Source organism: Phaseolus vulgaris, chromosome 7, assembly GCF_051622355.1.
Source record: "Phaseolus vulgaris cultivar YP4 chromosome 7, ASM5162235v1, whole genome shotgun sequence".
Classification (NCBI taxonomy): Eukaryota; Viridiplantae; Streptophyta; class Magnoliopsida; order Fabales; family Fabaceae; genus Phaseolus; species Phaseolus vulgaris.
In genome coordinates this window covers 828282-849155 of record NC_143504.1, presented here as the reverse complement: position 1 = coordinate 849155, position 20874 = coordinate 828282, and the positions used below count along the sequence as shown (strand labels likewise).

At 33.8% G+C, this 20874-nt stretch overlaps 3 protein-coding genes and 1 long non-coding RNA gene across 4 annotated transcripts; 1 reads left to right on the top strand and 3 right to left on the bottom strand.

Moving 5' to 3' along the window:
* Window positions 1-343: 343 nt before the first annotated feature.
* Window positions 344-4731, top strand: LOC137828047 (transketolase, chloroplastic). The gene is made up of 7 exons (XM_068634450.2): window positions 344-1208; window positions 1900-1990; window positions 2070-2175; window positions 2459-2741; window positions 2837-2985; window positions 3074-3227; window positions 3569-4731. The coding sequence occupies exons 1-7, from the start codon at window positions 729-731 to the stop codon at window positions 4526-4528; spliced, it is 2223 nt and encodes a 740-aa protein (XP_068490551.1). The 5' UTR covers window positions 344-728; the 3' UTR covers window positions 4529-4731.
* Window positions 4732-6132: 1401 nt separating this feature from the next.
* Window positions 6133-9657, bottom strand: LOC137828398 (protein trichome birefringence-like 4). Its single transcript, XM_068634956.2, has 5 exons — window positions 8852-9657; window positions 8089-8284; window positions 7497-7690; window positions 6686-6844; window positions 6133-6604 (listed from the first exon to the last, which is right to left on the bottom strand). The coding sequence occupies exons 1-5, from the start codon at window positions 9535-9537 to the stop codon at window positions 6253-6255; spliced, it is 1587 nt and encodes a 528-aa protein (XP_068491057.1). The 5' UTR covers window positions 9538-9657; the 3' UTR covers window positions 6133-6252.
* A 2340-nt stretch (window positions 9658-11997) lies between these two features.
* THFS (10-formyltetrahydrofolate synthetase) lies at window positions 11998-16697 on the bottom strand. The gene is made up of 5 exons (XM_068634451.2): window positions 16298-16697; window positions 15899-16048; window positions 14267-15442; window positions 13418-13564; window positions 11998-12506 (listed from the first exon to the last, which is right to left on the bottom strand). Exons 1-5 carry the CDS (start codon window positions 16457-16459, stop codon window positions 12231-12233), a joined length of 1911 nt encoding a protein of 636 aa, XP_068490552.1. The 5' UTR covers window positions 16460-16697; the 3' UTR covers window positions 11998-12230.
* A 2012-nt stretch (window positions 16698-18709) lies between these two features.
* Window positions 18710-20267, bottom strand: LOC137828061 (uncharacterized). Its single transcript, XR_011083812.2, has 2 exons — window positions 20002-20267; window positions 18710-19383 (listed from the first exon to the last, which is right to left on the bottom strand). It is a non-coding gene; the product is annotated as an uncharacterized LOC137828061 (long non-coding RNA).
* Between the last annotated feature and the right edge of the window lie 607 nt (window positions 20268-20874).

The following is a 20874-nucleotide window of genomic DNA, read 5'->3' as shown; positions in this document are numbered from 1 at the left end:
GCTCCAATCTCACCAAGTTTTAACCCCCTTATCTAAATATCTCAATCAAGAGGATAAACACAAAACTCTTTTTGGTTTCTTTCTTCTTCTAGATAAAACACACCAAGTTTTATAATTCCTTGATAATTTCATTTTTTTTCCTATAATACATTATAACTCTCAATAGTATTATTTTAATCATTTTTCATATTATTTAATTACAGATTTAATTTTTATTATATTTTTCTTAAAACTGTCACACAAGAATTGTAAGTATAATTTTTCTTACCTCAAATTGCTTCAACATATAAAACTGTTAAATTCAGCAACTGAAAACTCACAGTTGTAATAATGTCTTAATTTTAGAGAATGTTTTTAGATGCATGAACTATTATGGAAATGATATGAAAAATATTTAAGGAAGAATAAGATGGGAATATACTATTAGAAAATAGAAAGAGATGGAATAAAGTATATTATGATAGTAGAAATTGTTATCCTAGAAATTATGAAGAAAATATGAGAGGCAGAGAAGTGGAAAGAAGATAGCCAGAAGCATAGGCTAAGATTGGCCATAACATGTGGACAGCAAGAACAAGGACTCTATAGATCATCAACTACCCTTTTCCTCTCTCACTCTCATCAACAATCTTCATATTCTTCTTCTTCTTCACTTCTACTACAGCCACTCACCTAAGTGGCTGCTTTTGGTTTTGGTTTTGGTTGAACCTTTAAGCTTAACTTAAGACATGGCATCATCATCCTCTCTGCATCTGTCTCAGGCCCTTTTGGCTCGTGCTGTGTACCTTCATGGCTCTTCTTCTGATCGTGTATCACTCTCCTTCCCATCATTCTCTGGCCTCAAGTCACATTCTCCATGCAAAGCAGCCACCTTTTCTGCAGGTTCACGCAGAAGGGGTGCTTCTACCAGTGTTGTTCGAGCCACTGCTGTTGAGACACTGGACCAGACCACTGAGGTTTCTCTGGTGGAGAAATCAGTCAACACCATTCGGTTTCTGTCCATTGATGCAGTTGAGAAGGCCAACTCTGGCCACCCTGGTCTCCCCATGGGGTGTGCTCCAATGGGCCACATTCTCTACGATGAAATCATGAGGTACAATCCTAAGAACCCCACTTGGTTCAACCGTGACCGTTTCATTTTGTCTGCTGGACATGGCTGCATGCTCCAATATGCCCTCCTTCACCTTGCAGGCTATGACAGTGTTCAGGTTGGTTCCTTTGTTTCCATTTCTCCTTGTTTTTTTGTCATACCACATCCAATAATGAAATTTCATAGTATATGAAATGTTTTTTTAGTTAATTTTATAAGGTTTGAGATATGTTTAAAGTCCACCTCTGAATACTATTCAGACTGATTTGATTGTGACTGAGAATTTTGATCCTAATGTAATCTGCATTTGTACATTGTATTGCTGCAGTCTGCTATTACAGTTTAATTTAGATGAATGATCACATTTTATCATGTATGGTAAGTTTGTAAACTTTTATGTAATATATTAAAAAGTCATATCTGATATGATTTTTTATGATTGATAATGTAAAAAAACGTTGGACTCAGTGCAAGAAAATTGAAGTCCTGTTATCTGTCTCTAAACATAATTACGTATTGATTGGTGTAACAGTTTTTAGTCCTTTGGAATTGGCATAGCATATGTTGTTATCTCTTTTGGTAAGTTGTGAGGTGTATGAATCTTAATATTCCCGAGGAATTCTGATGGAAACATGATTGTGAAGTGTTTTAAGAAAAAATGTTATTTTGACAACTGCTTGAAGGCACATTTTTCCAATGCATATATCTCTTTTTAGTTATAATCCGGTGCAAGTTGTTAACATATCAACACTTTTTTAAGTTATGTGATCTTCAATTTATGAATCTACTGTTTTTGGGTTACATAATAGGAAGAAGATCTGAAGAATTTCCGACAATGGGAAAGCAGAACTCCAGGACATCCTGAGAACTTTGAGACACTTGGAGTTGAAGTGACCACAGGTTAGATGTTTCTTTAGGTAATGTTGTGATAGTGAGACTTTTTGCTGAGTTGTGTTGCTTATCTTCATAATTTGTTTAGGTCCTCTGGGTCAGGGAATTGCCAATGCTGTTGGATTAGCACTAGCTGAGAAACACTTGGCAGCACGATTTAACAAGCCTGACAATGAGATTGTTGACCATTACACGTGAGAAAACTACATCTTGTTCAGGGCACATCATTCTCTCTACATTGTGCTATATGTACTTTGAAAGGAAAATGTTACTTGACAACTGAAAATTGAAATGAAATAGTTTACAAGTGTGATTTGACCAATACAATTTCAAAAATTGTTTCATTTCAGTACAAAGTACAAAGTTGTTTTTCTTTCCAGTTGTAATATGGTACATGGTTGTTAATATATCATCATTCAGTTTGAAATGCATGTTGTGTTGCCAATGAGATTGTTTTGGCTTTATCTACTCTTGCAGATATGTTATATTGGGTGATGGTTGTCAAATGGAGGGAATTTCGAATGAAGCAAGCTCACTTGCAGGTCACTGGGGTCTAGGAAAGCTTATTGCATTTTATGATGACAACCACATTTCCATTGATGGTGACACTGAAATTGCATTCACTGAGAATGTTGATCAACGTTTTGAAGCACTTGGATGGCATGTGATTTGGGTGAAGAATGGAAATACTGGGTATGATGAAATTCGGGCAGCCATTAAGGAAGCAAAGGCTGTCAAAGACAAACCTACTTTGATCAAGGTTAGTTACACGACATGATTGAAGCAAAAATGAAGCATTTTTTATATGTACTTTTTTGGGGTGTTCTATTTTCATCTGTGATTACTATTTCACAGGTAACCACTACCATTGGATATGGCTCTCCAAACAAAGCTAACTCCTACAGTGTTCATGGAAGTGCATTAGGTTCTAAAGAAGTGGATGCTACAAGGAAGAACCTTGGATGGCCATATGAGCCTTTCCATGTGCCAGAAGATGTTAAAAAGTGTGCATGGAATGTTAGAGATGTGTTGTTTCCTATTAGTATGATGAGATTTTAGATCTAGAATGTAACATTCTTTACTTTTCCTTAGGCATTGGAGTCGCCATGTCCCTGAAGGTTCCAAACTTGAAGCTGAGTGGAATGCAAAGTTTGCTGAATATGAGAAGAAATACAGTGAGGAAGCTGCAGAGCTGAAGGCTATTTTTACTGGTGAATTACCAGCTGGTTGGGAGAAAGCACTTCCTGTGAGTAAACTAAAGAACTTCTAGTTCACTCCTTATATGTATTTCTTATCATTAGAGATTGAGACATTTCATTATAAATGGGTGCAAATCTCACCTTATAAGTTAGTTTTATGAGATTGAATTTGGCTTAAAGTCCACTTCTTAACAGTTATTATCATTAGTTTTTCTGATTAGGGTTAAAATTCATATTAAGCTCTCCATGTTCATTGCATCTTCATTCATCATCCCACCTTTTGCTTCATGAATGCATAGCCTTCAAAGTTTTAACACAAATAAAACTTGACTTGTATCAATTGTTTGTGGATTACTGATAACCCTTTTGATTTGATTTCAAATTGCAGACATACACTCCAGAAAGCCCGGCTGATGCTACAAGAAATCTGTCTCAGCAAAATCTAAATGCCCTTGTGAAGGTTCTTCCTGGTCTGCTTGGTGGCAGTGCGGATCTGGCCTCTTCCAACATGACCCTGTTGAAATCTTATGGAGACTTCCAAAAGGGAACTCCTGAAGAGCGCAATGTTAGATTTGGTGTTAGAGAACATGGAATGGGAGCAATCTGCAATGGCATTGCTCTTCATAGCCCTGGATTCATTCCATACTGTGCAACTTTCTTTGTCTTCACTGACTACATGAGAGCTGCCATAAGGATTTCTGCACTGAGTGAATCAGGAGTCATTTATGTGATGACTCATGATTCCATTGGACTGGGAGAAGATGGACCAACTCATCAGCCAATAGAGCACTTGGCAAGCTTCAGGGCAATGCCAAATATTCTGATGCTTCGTCCAGCTGATGGTAATGAAACTGCTGGATCATACAAAGTTGCAGTGCTTAACAGGAAGAGACCCTCAATTCTTGCACTTTCTAGGCAAAAGTTGGCACAGCTTCCTGGAACTTCTATTGAGGGAGTTGAAAAGGGTGGCTACACCATTTCAGACAACTCATCAGGTAACAAGCCTGATGTTATCTTGATTGGAACTGGTTCTGAGTTGGAAATTGCTGCTGCTGCTGCTGATGATCTAAGGAAGGAAGGAAAAGCTGTGAGAGTTGTTTCTTTTGTTAGCTGGGAACTTTTTGATGAGCAGTCAGATGAATACAAGGAGAGTGTTCTCCCTGCTTCTGTAACAGCTAGAGTTAGCATTGAAGCAGGATCAACATTTGGTTGGGGAAAGATTGTTGGAAGCAAAGGAAAGGCCATAGGCATTGATCGATTTGGAGCAAGTGCTCCAGCAGGAAAAATATACAAGGAGTTTGGTCTCACCAAGGAAGCTATTATTGCTGCTGCCAAAGAACTTTCGTAGATCTATTTGTTGAGTTTCTTTTATCTCATCTAAAACTTGTGGTTTTCACTGGTGGCTTTGGGTTGATTTTACATTGTTTGTTTTTTGAGATGCCACTTTAGCCACAATAAGGAAGATTAGATTGTTCTTGCATGTGACTGTCCGAGGAGCCACTTACATTAAAAGATGAGTTGAATTAATGAAGTTGTATGAATTTTTAACAACTATTTTGGCTTCTGAGTTTTGTCTGTCAAGTTGTTGAACTAGTGATCCTCACTCTAGCACTCTAATTTTCTTTAAATAAAGAGAATCAGGTTCTAGACATTTATAAATCTTGTCTTGTCTCTTTAAAGCTACAGCTTTAGTTGAAATAATCTAATATTGAATAAATAATTAACGAAGAGGCTTGTCACATATATATAATTAATATTAAGAAGTTAACTTTAAACTTAACTCAACTATATAAAACTGGCTTATAAGGTGAGGCATGCACCCACTTATATACTATTAAATTTCTTTATATCTCTAGTCAATGCTGGATCTCCAACACTTTCCTCACACCCCGAGGTTGTTAACTCGTGTGTGGAACTATATATTTATGGATGGTCCGATAACAGGTGGTTTGATATAAAACCAGTTTAAAAGGTGAGGTATGCATTCACTTATATACTATTAAATTTCTTTTATCTCTAGTCAATGTGGAATCTCCAACACTCCCCTTACACCGAAGCTTTCAACTCGTGCGTGGAACTATATATTTATGGATGGTCCGATAGCGGGTGGCTTGATAAGTCCAATAAACTCTCGCTAGGATAAACTCTAAAAGGTTCTGATACATATTAAGAAGTGGACTTTAAACCTAACTCAACCTTATAAAACTGAGGTGAGGTTTGCACTCACTATACTATTCAAGTCAACTACTTAATATGGTATCAGAACCATTTAGAGTTTATTCTAGTGAGAGTTTATTAGGCTTATCAGACCACCCACTATCTCTTGTCGATGTGGAATCTCCAACAATTAACATAATTTTTAATTTAAAATTGATGTATTCTTTTTAGGATGGATGATATTACTAATGATCCAGATTTTGCAACACTGTATTTATGTATTGTTCTTTAAGATACTTTATGTTCCAGGACCTTGATTCTGAAATTTGCCTTATGTACATTTAGATTCTTTAGGATATTTAGTGACAAGCCTCTTGGTATTTAGATTGGGTAGGAACTTGAGTAGACATATATCATGAGTTTTAGTTCTTCACATATTAACAAAGGATATGGATACAAGGCTTCTAGAAGGAATGTAATATTAATTTTCTCTTTTCTAATTCTTAGTTGTTTCTTTTTTACTTTATGTCTAGCCTTTAATTTGTCTTTTCTTATTCTAGTTTTTATTGGTTTTTATTTTACATTACATTACGTCTCTTTAACTAGACATAGAATGAGTGTACTGCTTGCATATATTTAAATTCTTTGCTTTGATCTAAGAAAGGAAAATAAAACAGAAGAAATATTCTTTCTCATATCTTTTGTCTTCTTTTTTCTCTTTTGTTCATTTGTTCTATTTTCTCTGTTCTATTTTATAATAGATATACTCCTTGTATAGCTTTTGAGAGAGAATTTGAAAAGGAGTTATGATATTGGTAACCTAGTAATTCAATTATGTACTACAATGTCACAAATATAAAAGGAAAAAGCCTATGCTATTTTGTATGTTTGTACAATTAATGTATATATCAAAAGTTATTTTGGAGGTTTCTCCTTGTTTCTATTGAGGTTATATAACAGATGAGCATACAGTAATTCATTCCAGAAATCAGGAACACCAGGAAGACACCAATGGCTGCAATCCTGGTGTGTGTGCATGATTTTTTTTGTCTCTTCATTCATATTCTCTCTTCTGAACCATGAGGGGTGAGCATCAACTCTGAGATCAGTCATTTTTGTGATGTTCAAGTAGAACACTGGAGTCTTCATTTTCTTCAATGCTGCCTCAACAGAATCCATCATTGGAGGCCTTTCTGTAAACTCAGACTCGTTTTTCATTGGTTCTGTCTCATTATCACAGTGGCCACCTGAATCCCATTCTCCATCCCTGTAGCACAAAAATGATTCTTACTTCAATTCAAAGTCTTCAACTCAAAGCATATTCACTGAACAAATTGCTGTTAGTTACCTGAAGTGAGATGGAGAATAGCCCCTGAAGAAAACTGTAGTTTTCTTGCGATCAACACTGGTATCCACCCAACGTGACCATGTCTGCATAGCTTTCTGAAATGCCTCCTCTACACTCATTTGTCCATGGATGCGATTTCCTTCTTGATAATATGACTTCCTGAAAGTGCATAAAAGTTTGTCATGTACACTTTCCCATTATAGGAGTAGAAAGATGAAAGATCAAGCCTTGATATGTTATCATGATACATTTCCCTCTACCAACTACCAAGAATTTGAAGAGACTTAGCACAGACATTGATGGACACTGGATACGATATGGACACGGACAGACACGTGTAATCTAAAAAATGACAGGATATATGGATACGAATTTATATATTATATCATTTTGAGTTATATAAATTGACAAGATTTATGTGAACAAGTATAGCTGTGTTTTTCTCTTTGTGGCAGAAAAATGATTCTCATGGCTGTTTCAAAAGGATTTGTTTCTTATTTTTATAATCATAATAAAAATTTATACAATAAGTTTGAGTTTTTAAAAAATCACTCTATTTGTCTTTGTTTAAATTGTGTTGGAATCATGCTAGAATTTTCAGATCCAAAAACTATTTTTCGAATTAAACACTTCATCAATACGTGTCATACGCGTATCTCCATGTGTCAGACACACCATTTAAGAGACAAGTTCAAGCTTCATCATTCACCTATCAAATTTAGACTTATCTCTTCTTTATCTTGATCTCTTTTTAGGTGTCTTGTAGGTTTTCTTACAAAGTTTTCCAAATTTAAAAAAAAGGAAGCATTACCCTTCAGTCAATTTGGTGTGAGTCCACCAGTGACCTGTGTTGAAGATGAGAACATCTGCATCTTTGTACTTATCACAAGATCTCTCAACCATATCAAGACGAAGTGTTTCCTTTGTTGATCCTTTCACGTCTGGAGTCTCCCACTCTTGAACCAGAAAAGGCGAACGGTAATACTCAACTGTGCAATTGTAATCCTGTTCAGACATTAACCAATTTCTTGATTAGAACACCAACCCCAACTTAGATTTCATCATCAATATCATCCTAGTTCTGAAGAATGGAACTCAAGACCAAACAATTGAAAAATATTAGTTTGACAACTACAAATTAAAATGAGGTCTTACCAAATATTAGTTTATGGTCTTACCAATACAATTTCAAAATTGTTCCATTCATTATGTATGGATTATGAGATTCCATTATTACAGAACCACTCATTTTTTTTTCTCTGATAGATGGTCAGAACTAATCCTACTTTCTCTGATAGATGGTCAGAACTAATCCTACTGATAATCTGGTGCATGGTTGTCAACATATCACCACTCATAAAAATTTCATTTAAGATATAGTGAGGGAATAACATTTGATATACTTTGAAGATAATTGAGTCCGAACCCTCAGGTTGAAGTATTTCTCCTTCATCAGAGGCTGCAAGCATTCTGCTCTTATCTTCCAGTGAATTTCTAAGTACACAAGCCAGAGATTCCCACATATTCCTGTTGAGGGAGTCACCAACAAAGACTAAACGTTTCCCTCTTAGCATCTCCAACATGTCGTCACCCTTTAACCTGCGTACATTACTCATCTCATTGAAAAAGAACCAGAAGGTACAGCAACACAAACAACACAGAGTTCATCTCTCTCTATCTTCTCAAACAGAAAATCAAAAACAAAATAGCTAGCTAGCCCTAAAGGAAGTCTAGAAATATGAACGTGAGTCATTACTAGCTTGCCATATTCTCATAACCTTTCAGTCTCATAGCATTTTAATATTTAGTACATGTGTTTTTCTGAACAGGTAGTTAAATAAGTTTGGACAGGTCAAAGGAGAGACTCAACATCAGTTTTTTTTCATAAAAGAGTTTTAATATTAGGTATCTTTCTTGCAACTTAACATATCAGTTATATTAGTTAAGCTCACACTTCAAAGTGACAACAATCATCTGTCATCACTTGAAAGAATCAACATTAGTTTCGAAACCCTTAAACTTTTTAGAGTGATGTTTTTACTATGTTATCCCTTATTAGCTAAATGTGTTAGTTTTCAAAATATTAAGACCTTTTAGGGTAGCAAAGAATCTGTCTTTTGCATTGCTTCCTATACACATGGATAGGGTGAACTCTTGAGAAAATACCTTGGCACTTTGCAGTTCCTGGGCTGCCATCGGTACCTCTCATACATGTTTTCTGTCTTTCCATTAGCAAAACAGTTAAAAGAGCCATGAATGTAGGGACAAGACCCAGCTTTGTAAAGAGGGTATGAATCATCTCTCACCCATGACCCTTCATAAACATCACAACCACTCCACTCCTCCATCCAATGCTTCTCCTTTGGAGGAGAAACAGTTGGTGGTGATGCAGAGAGAGAAGCCACTTCTGCATGCACTCTATCATTTTCCTCACTTGGAGGGTTCAGATGCCAAGAAGAATCCCTATTTCTCAATCTCTCCTTTGGCAAGAGTCTAGGAACCACCTTCCTTGAAACTTGACAGGGAGAAGGAGCAGTTGCAGGAGAAAGTTGATCACTTTGATCATGATGAGGAGTGCTGGTGGGAGGATCAGAAGGGGGTGGAGCAGAGGAAGCATTGGAGAATATCTGACCAAAGACTTTGGAAAAAGCGTATCTGCGTGAAGATTGAAAAGCGTTTCTGATCCTTGGAGATAGGTGGTAGATAGAAGGGTTGAGAAAGAGGAGAAGAGTGAACAACACAGAGACCCCAATGAAGCAACCGAAGCTGATGGCTCTTCTGGAAGAGACGACGCGCATGGAGTCTTTTCTTGTGAGCAAACGGTACCTGGAAACCATTGGAGAATCCGACATTGTTGAGGTTGTTTGGTTGGTTTTTTGCTGTGTTTGTGAATTGATGGTTCTTTTGCAGAAACGTGTTCTTGGAAAAGTTGTTGTTCTGGAAAAGGGTTAAGAGTTAAGATGTGATTTTGGTGAATGGAGAAGAAGAGACAGAGTGTGGTTGAAGATGAGAATGAGAGAAGAAAGGAGAAGACGGAAGAATTGATGTTGAAGCCGTTTTCTTCGTTCAACCTCCCAAGGATCTTCATGCATGCACGCCATGGGACAAAAGATACATTAAAAAAAATTCAATTTTTTTATAAAATCATTACAACTTTTAATATTATTTTTATATTATTTAGTTATAAATTTATTTTTTATTATCCAGTTTTATACTCTTACTCTTGATTTTTCTTATTTTTGTGTGTTTTTGTGTTCCTCTTTCACATACTATTGCATAACCTTTGTATTCAAAGTATTAAATAGAAATTTAAAAACAAAATTTGACAATCCTAGTAGTAGTATACAACTATATATCAAAGTTTTGAAAAAAACAAATATAGTAAAAGATAAATTTGTAATTAAATATGTGAAAAGTTATTAAAATAAAGAGTATTAGGAGTTACATAGTGGGTGTAAGAAAAAAAAAGTGAATTTTCAATATATTATGATATTTTTAAAAATGACAAAATTATAAATATTTAAACAACATTATTTTAACCTTTTATAAAGGTTTGAAAACATGTAAAATCAAGAAATGTGGACTCAATAAAACACAAATATTAGGAGCGCTTGAAGTATATCATTTTTGGAAAGCTTTGGAAACCCAGTTACACATGTAAAAGGGATGAAATGCAAAAAAAAAAGGTAATTATTTAAAACATCAATTTAATACAAGTTGTTTTTCAATTAGACAAGTTAATAATGTTGGTAGATTAAAAAAGTATCTATTTTTTTATCAAACTTCATTAAACTTATTAATCTATTTATTGAGTTAGTTGGAGATCCCGTATTAACTTCGTATATAAGAACATTTCATAGTATATAAATGGATATAAATCACATCTGATTTTAAACTTAAAATCCATTTATTAAGAGAGAACTGTAATTAGATTTTGGTATTAAATTTGTGAATCATATTCAACTAATGGATTAGTATTGCGTCTTTTCCCACCTCTTATTTAGTTTCTTCTTTTTAAAAATTAATTTTAATTTTAATTTATTTAAATGCATTGCTTAATCAAAGTATAAATATTTGAAACTTATATTAAAATGTATTGATTTTAAATTGTAAAATTACTTTTATTTTGGATCCATTTTTATACACATCCAATTAAACTCAAACTATTTTCATTGGGTCAAGTCACATATTTAATGAAACTCAATCTAAATTTACCCTTAAACACTCCTAATTTATTTTGTTTTAGTACGAAATTTTTTTTATATTTTCGGGTAAACGAGATCAAAATTTATGTACTTTGGTGTTGATGAATCTGTTATCATATTTTAAAAAGTATGTATATTTAATCACTATCAACTTTAGAAAAGATAATGAATTTTTAACAAATATTTAAATTCAAATATTTCTTTAAAAGTTGAGAACCAAAATGTTCAATTTATTATTATTATTATTATTATTATAAAAAAATGAAAAAATTACATCATACCATAATATCGATTATGGTAATTCAAAATCAGTGGAATTCAACTTTTCTTGAAGAACAAAATCTATTCTATTATGGTGGTTGCAAACTCTTTCATCTCTTTAACTCTTATATGTGTGAAAGGCTTTTCCTGTCACCCATAAGAGTAAACATGAGAAATTAATTATATAAAGAAAAAATATATATTGACAACTTCTTCCAATAAATAACTCTATTTTTCTACTTAAATTTTAATTTTTGGATGAAATGATGAAAATATTCTTACTTAAATTTTAATTTTTGGATGAAATGATGAAAATATTCTTACTTAAATTTTAACTTTTGGATGAAATGATGAAAATATTCTTTCTTCATATCATCAATAAGAGATTATATATTGGAACAGATTCTCAATATATCATTTCTCTAATATATCATTTCTCTAAGAAAAAAATGAGAAATTAATCAACATATTAGAAGAAAGAATCATCTTTAAGTTTTTAATAAAATATGGTGTCATAATCTCTTATATATATGACATTCATTAACTTACTACTTCATGTTGAATCTCCTTTCATGTTGAATCTCCTTATAAACATCTATTTCACATGTTCAAAACTGAATCTCAATAATTTTACAGTAACACTAATCTTAACAATTTCCTCTTAATATTTTTTTTGGTTTCATATTACCTCATTCCACATAATCATAAAATCTGCTCTAGTCACAAATACTTCTAGTCACCTTATCCAAACCATCTTAACAGAAGTTTTTAATCTTTTCACCAATCAGTGCCACATTTGTACAGTTATATCTCCTCCATTTATACCAAAAATACCAGTGACCACACTCTCCAAAAATACCATTTATTTCATTGCACATCAGAAGTAGATATAAGAAGAGATACAATCTCTCCTTAAATTGTTTCTTTCATTCATACAGATCGCCAACATGCAAACAAACATGAAGAAAACATCAAGGAGGAATGTTACTGTGACATGACATTCATGAACATCACAAAGGGACATGCAAATGACAGACATAACGCTTTTGGTAGGTCATAGGATGAGTCATTTTTTAGGTTTAAGAGAGACCAGTGACTTTTCCAGTTGTTGTATCAATATCAATGTCATAGAAGCATGGCCTTGTTGGAAGCCCTGGCATTGTACTCATTGTTCCAACTAAAGGGTAAATAAATCCAGCACCTATACTAGCTCTTACATCCCTTATGGGTAAGACAAACCCACTTGGAGCTCCCTTTGCTGCAGCATTGTCTGAGAAAGAATACTGAGTCTTAGCCATGCAGATTGGAAGACCAGAAAATCCTTGCTTGCTATACATCTCAATCTTCTTCTCGGCCTAGTTTGATAACAAGAATGTCAAACAGGTTGTCAAAGGGTCCATCCATTAAACGGTAAAACAGAGACAAATCTTTGTAGTTAACAAATAAACAATTACGGGTACATGTAATAAGGATTGGTGTTTGGAACCTTTATGTTATTTGAGATATTTGAGAGATTGATGTTTGGTGATTCTAGTTTAACGATTTGTCCAGACTAGGAAGACGTGGTGCATTTTGTGCAGGTTTTTTGGTTTCTATATCCTCTTCGCAGGGTCGGTTTGATGGGTTTAGCGTTTGGGTGTTTGGTTTACTTATGTTTGCTGGCAAAGGCTAAGTTTAGTTGTTGGAATTTTGTGTCTTGTCTTTAGAATGTGTTCCTTTGGAGGGTTGATCTAATTGTATATCGATGTGCTTTCGTATCTTGTTATGGTATGTTAATGTGGTTGATGTGTTGTAATGTCTGTTGGATCCTCAAATGATTGGATGATAAGAAGCTTGTGTTGGAATTATTTGTATAAGGGTTAGGGCACCCATGAAGTGCCTCATTTTATTTTATTTATTCTTTACTTATAAAAAATAAACATGTAATAAGGATTAGGTAACAACAAACAATAACACTAAAACATTGTGGAGTTGTAGTTTGTGTAGTCCTTTGATGTGTGAGGTTTGTTGCTCCTGTCTTTAAGGTTGTTTTTCCCCCAAACAAACTTACACTGGGATAGAACTATGTCCATGGTTTCTATTTAGTGTTTTATTTGCTCATGCCTACTTCAAGTGATTTGCTATATCTAATATGTAGAGACATTGTGCATATTGTAGACAAGTTTTGCTGTTTTATAGGATTTATTATATTCTTCCTGTTTTAATGTTTTTTTACCATTTCCTATCTAATACAACATTCTACTGTGCTGAAGTTAACTTTCGTCACCTGCTCAGAATACTCAACGCCACTGGCTCCATATGATTTTGCTATTGCCTCTATTTTCTCTTTTATACTCAGATCCAGAGGATACAGGAACTTCAATGGCTGTGTCACATTCTCACAAGCTTTTTGAACTGCAATTCCCAGGTCAACCTGAATCATGACAAGGCACACCTTAGCAAATAGTGAACACCATTACTAATTGAATGATACCATGACTTGTATTATATACAGTGACATGCATGTATACAAACTAAATTGTGCTGCCAATTGTATACCTGAACTGGTTCCATTTACTTTAGAAGAATGATATACTCACAACCTTTGATTGATATACTGACAACTTGCTCCAGTATACAACCTTTGATTGATGATACGAAAAAAGGATATTTTCATCATTTCATGCAAAAACTGAAATTTTAGGCAAAGAAATGGAGTTGTATATAGGAGTAGATTGTCAATATATCATTTCTCTATACTTTCTCGTTTAAAAGTATGTGGTGCCACAAACACTATTTGGATATTTTATCCAACATAAATTTAAAAATTATCAGGGTATCATAAATTTAAAAATTATCAGGGTATCAATGCTCAATGGTTTCAAAAGACCAAGAAAGCAACTCAACAAACCAGGTGAAAAAATAAAGACAGCTCAAAGCTAAATTTTACATTCAAACACAGACAACTTAATCAAAAGTGATCTATTGATTGTTACTGTCATCTATTTTCTCCTTTGGTTTTACTGACTTTTATAATTCAATATCCTATACTTGTGTGTGAAGGTAAAAGGCTGGTGTGGTGTGGCCTATGGCTTCTTTGTTGCTCAAATGTAAGACAGAGGAAGTACAAACTTACAGCTCCTTTGCCACCATGGGCGTGATGGGTGCAAATTACAGCATCATAAGCTCCGGCGGCTAAAGCAGCACTCCGAACCGCATTTAGCTCGGCTTCAGTGTCAGTTGAAAACATGTTGATAGCAACTACAACATTTACACCGTAAGATTTTGTATTTGATATATGTCGTGCCATATTCACACAACCAGCCTCAACAAGGCCAACATTTTCAGTCAAATATGCATGATCAAGAGGTTTTCCAGCAACAACAGCAGGCCCTCCACCATGCATTTTGAGTGCCCTTATTGTTGCCACAATAATTGCACATTGAGGTGTCAAACCACTATAACGACACTTGATGTTCATAAACTTTTCTGCTCCAATATCAGCACCAAAACCAGCTTCAGTAACTACAAATCCACCTGGTCCAACCAACTTCAGTGCAATCTTATCAGCCACAATGGAAGAATTCCCATGAGCAATATTTGCAAATGGACCTGCATGAACAAGAACAGGAGTTCCTTCCAGGGTCTGCATAAGGGTAGGGTGAATGGCATCCTTCATCAAAACTGTTAAGGCACCTCCAACACCTAGATCATCAGCAGTGACAGGGTCACCACTCTTGCTATTTCCAACAACCATTTTCCCAAGTCGCTCTCTCATATCAGCTAAGGATGTTGTCAGTGCCAAAACAGCCATTATCTCACTAGCAACTGAAATATCAAATGCTGTTTCTCTTACCATTCCTTTCTCATCTGGTCCCTGGCCAATACTAATTTTTCTCAAGAATCTGTCATTGATGTCCATTACTCTCCTCCATGTAATTGAATCTGGGTCAATATCAAGCCTAGCAAATTTATTTACTTCTTCTGGTGTAAGATCATCTGGGTTGGTCTTTGAAATGCCAAGCTTCTTAAGACGCCTGAACATGACATCACTGAAGCTCCTTTTCCCTTCTTTATTTGGAGGGCAAAGTCTGTTAAAAAGAGCCTTATCCGACTGCGTAGACTCATGGAAAATTCGGGTATCAATTGCAGCAGCTAGAAGATTGTTTGCTGCAGTTATTGCATGAATATCTCCTGTTAGATGAAGATTGAATTCATCCATGGGGATAACTTGGCTATAGCCACCACCAGCTGCTCCTCCTTTAATGCCAAAAGTAGGTCCTTGTGATGGTTGACGAACGCAGGTGACTACCTAACAAAAAGAGACAAGATGTGGTTACATATCCACCATAACTTTGACATGCATTTGGATCTGTATAAGTGTTGGACCACCCTGAAGTGGTTCACATTAATTTACTCTTTCTTGCTGATAAAAAAATAACTTTACATGCAACTAAAAATTACAGCTTTCCATTTTTGTTATCTTGTAGCCTCCGAAGTTCTAAATGGTGAATGAACAACAAAGTTTTAAATAAACAACACTCCCAAAGGTTTCAGACCAGATAATCAAAGTAAAACAAACATCAATATGATCCAAAGATTGGATTTGCAAGCATAATTTTTTGAACAAAAACAATAACATCAGAAGATACCCCTAGTGATAGAGTTAAGAGACTGCAAAAGGCAATCAGATTCAGATTGGTATCAAATCAATAGGTAGCAGCATGGCCACTGCTGTAAATGTAGAAGTAGAAGACAAAAATATTACCTTTTTATCAAGAAAAGCACCTAAAGCTTGACAGAGCCCAACTGTGGTAGTAGATTTCCCTTCCCCAAGAGGAGTTGGAGTAATACCTCCCACAACCACATAATACCCATCTTGTGATCCTTCAAGCTCATCAAGAACTGACAACAAAACCTGTGCATCCAAATCACTCTTCAGCTAAACTATAACACTGAGATCATCACATCATGCAATCAGCCAAAATCATACACAAGTTGCTGACACAGAGAACTAAGTCATACACTGCAAACCTTTTCTAGGGTACCTACCTGATTAGTTGCATGAAACCGAAATCTAACAAAAAAAAACATGATTTGACACATACCCTCATAAAGAAACTAATAGAATCATATTCCTGTGACTCAAATCTGAATTGTGGATTACCTTGGCCTTGTATTTACCGTAAAGATCATAGTGATTGGGAGTGAGGTTGAGGTCTTTGGCAATCTGGGATATGTGAACAGGTTCAACGGAGTTAGCAATGTCTATGTCCGCAGGAACAGGGGACACAACCTCTAGCTTCCTCAGTGTAGTGGTGGAACTCATGGTGTTGAATTGGGATTCAGTTTGCAGAAACAAGGATTCAGAATCTGAAAAAACTAATGATGTTTGTTTGACTATGAAAGAGAAGAGTTTGCATTTGTTTATTATTCCTTAAATCTTATCTCTCTCTGTCACACTCATTTGTTTGTTTGGTTTTTATTCATTTGTTGTTTGGTTTTTATTCATTCTCTGCCAAACATCCTCAGAAGCAGACGCATAAGCGTTTTATACGAGAAATTCCACCCTTATGATTATTCACACCGTACATACATGGTGTGTGATCGAAAAAAAACAGTGGAAAATATTAAATAATAATTAAAAGTAAAGTTAATGAAAATCTATGACTTTGTTTTCGCGAACACCTATAATATTTATATAAGGTGAAGTTGTTAAATTTAAAAAATATTTATTATATTTTTGACAATTTTAATAATTTAAAAAATATATATATATATCAGTTTTTTAAAAATTTAAATTTGTATAAATTTTTATTATAATTATAAAATTAATATTAAAACATATTTATACACATAATTCATAATTATATAATATATAAATTTATGTATCGTGTTCTATATTTTAGAGAATATACGTATTTTTATATATTAATTAGTGATGGAGACATATAGATAAAAATATAGATTTAATTTTTTCCTAAAAAATAATTTTTTATTTATTTATCTCAAACTAAATAAAAAAATGTATTTTTTATGTTTATTTTTTGTCTTTCACTTGTTAATCTTTCCTGTTCCGAATTACTGTCAACTTCATTAGTTATCAAGGAATTAAAGGGTTTTTTCGGGAATTAGATAATAATTAGGAAAATAGTACCTCTTTCTTTTTTTTATGTATTTTTTAGACTAATAAAGAATATAGTAAATTTTTTCTTTGATAATTATAAATTTAATATTATACCTTTTTTCCTTGCACTTTATATTAAATGCATAAAGATATTTTTATTTTAATTTTTTCACAGGAGATCAAATTTAAACATGGGTGTTTAATAAAAATTATTCAAACTCTCTTCCACTAATCCACTGTCGTTTCATTTTCTACTTTCGTGATAAAGATGTAACCTCAATTAAAAATAGGTGAGAGGTGAAGTTATAATTAAAAAATCTTAATATTATTTAAACTTTAAACATAATAAATAAATAACAGCTTTTTAAAAGCAAATAATTAAAAAAAACAATAATTAATACGAAAGGTTTTAAGGCATCAACATTGGATAAGTTTATTAAATGAATAAATATTCATTAAATATAGAAGTATTAATAACCTTGCACCAGATCATAGATTATAGAATTATAACTGAAGAGAGAAATAATTTTTATCAGAATTGAACAATTTTGGAATCATATTATATTTGATCAAACTAGCCCTACTTTATGTTAATGCATTCATTAAGTGAATTCACTTGTATACAAGTTCTATAAAAATTAGAGTACATGATATAGATAACCAAAATTAGAGCAATTGTTTCTCTGGAACAAGATAACCAAAATTATTAGGTAATTTTACATTTTTTTTTCTCCTGTTGAAAGGAACTGCAAAGAATCCCCTGTCCCAGAAACAAAACACTCATTTTTAAAGTAGTTTCTCAACTTTCAAATTGTTGAAAATTGGAAATTGGAGAAAATGGAAGCAACAAACCCATACTTGAACAAAGACTCCAAAATCCAAGCAAAGAACAAGATCTCTCTCCTAGGACAATTGAGGCTCTTATGACTTGGAGAAGTAGTAACATGAAATCAAAACCTCTGGTTTGGCTTAACAAGATTTCTCTGTAACTGTAAACACTTTTTTTTATCTAAACCTTTGGTTTCTACACTATTGATATTCATAATTACAACTCCTGTAAAGATTAGACTGAGTTGCCAGCAGCATTCTGTTATATTCACAAAATCAAATAGAAAAAAGCCACTCCAACTGAAGTTATACCACCGCAATAAACCATTTGACAAGACAACAGCATTGTGCAACTTTTGACAAGATGCATCAGGCCAACATCACTAATTTTACGGCAGTGTGAGAGCACTATTTCTTTAAGCAATGTGCAGTGTTCACCCAGCTCACCCAGATTCTGAAATTATAATGAGAAATATTGAAGAAGGTAAGGGAAAGTAGAAAGGAAGGTAATACAATTTCAGAATGTTATAGTTATTACCAGGTGGACCAATTTGGAGATTCTCGGCTACTAATTCTCATATGTATAATGAAATATTTAGCCATTCAATGCCAAGAATTGTTTACAGCAAACATCCATGCTAATATATATGCAACAATCAAAAGTTTGGAGCCATGAAACATGGTAGTGTGTGTGTGTATATATATACACGACCATGATGATGTTTGTCATGCACAGTATTAGAGTGAAACAACTCTGATGAAATCAAGAAACAATACCATCCTATTGAAACAAAAAAATTATGGAAACTTAAAAACATGAGTTCTTGGTATACAAAAAGAGAGACAGAGACGAGCCCAGCAATTGAATAACAGATATTAAGGTAGACATTCTCCAGAATAGACAATATTTTGCATCTTCTGAACAATCTAGACTTCAAAGATCTCTTAGAGATGTACAATGCTTGCCAACAGCAATGATTCCCTTGTTCCCAATCTAATAACAACAAAAGGAGAGCAAGGAGTAAACATATGAAACTTATCCTAAAAACTTGATTAATCAACCATAAAAAAATAGGTTACATTATGTATCACAGCATATAACAGGGATCTGTAATTGACATTCATTTTCAAGTACTACCCATTCAAATGTTTTTCCTATACTACACATGGCATCATCACCGATGCTTGAGCAATCTACCAAGTGAAGAACTTGCAAGAATTTGCACCCCTGCCCCACCTCAAGAAGGCTAACATCACCTATTCTATGGCAGTAAAGCAATGCTAACTCAGTCAGATTCCTGCATACATTAAAAAGATGGGATTAGCCTCCTATCTACATAGACAACATCCTATGTAAAATATTAATAGGAAAGAAAAGTGAGTTAGTCCGCTGCTACTGATACTTATATTCACGTCTCTTATATCTCTTGTATAGTTTTTTTTTTATCAGCAATATCTCTTGTATAGTGCCCAACTTATCGGATATATACCTTATTATATAGATTATGTGTCTAGTGTCTTAAATTTTAGATATTATACGGTGTCTATGATAAAATTTTAGATATTATACGGTGTTTATGCCATATCAGTATCTGTGATTCAAAGGTTATGATTAATGGTTATGGGTCAAATACCAATAAATCAAGCATGACTTTGGTATATTTCGGACAGACTGGAAGAATAATAACTGAAACCCTAATTCTCTGGTCTGTTCAGCTCTCATCTTCCCCCTTCCCCTCTTTCCTTCTACCTATTTCTCCTTCCCACCCAAATCCTATATCAGTGGGGCATCGAGAGCATCACTGTCCATGCAACAATGTGTGAAATGGAGGACTGTGTCATTCAAATTGATCAGAGGCTTACAAAGGCATTTTACACAAGAAATGGTGGAGGGAATGAATTTCGAATCTGCTTACTTGATTACTTCAATCTCAGACATGGTCACGATCGTGAAGGTCCTCCTGAGCTGAAATCAAATTGAAAAACAGTGTATCATTGTTTTCATCTTGAAATAGGCATTGGAATTGGAAGATGCATCGAAATGCAATGCAATTATGCAATGCCTATTTTCAAAATGAAAACAAGAAAGCCCTGTTTCCATTCAAAGTCGCATGGCAGATGCAAAACCCTAAACACTCTCTTCAGATCTATCTCATCTATTGTTTCTTCTTCATTTCCAAATCCACAGAACATCACAATACAATAAATACCCTTCACACCGCTTCATTACGTCAGCCCTAGTCTTTACTTCTTCTTCTTCCCACTACCTTCAACAACTTCTCTTTTTTATTGAGTAAAAAATCTAATCTAATAATCCATGAAACATATTGATTTAATTGGTTTATTTTATTCATTTTTTTTTATAAATGTTACTCTTCTTTTAAAAGTTTGGTTTCAATAATTAATACATTTTCAATTCCTTTTAAAATTAAATTTGTTAAAGTTCTATAAAAGAATAAAATGCATCAATAAATTAATTTTTATAGAAAATGTTTATCATTCTTTTAACATTCCATAAAAACCAAAAGAAGAATTTTAAATTTACAAGTTTTATTTTATAACAATTTTTAATATGTATTGTTATTAGATTTTAAATGTTTACAAATCCAAATCAATTCAAGCAATTTCGATTTTAATCCACTATCAATGTTTTAAATAAATCTTCAATTATTTTTTTAATAGATTCCGAATACCCTATAATAATAAAAGCGTATGTACTAGTTAGGATTCTTGTACAGACAAAAAATGTCTCTTTTATCCCCCTCTGATCTCTTCCCACAATAAAAAAA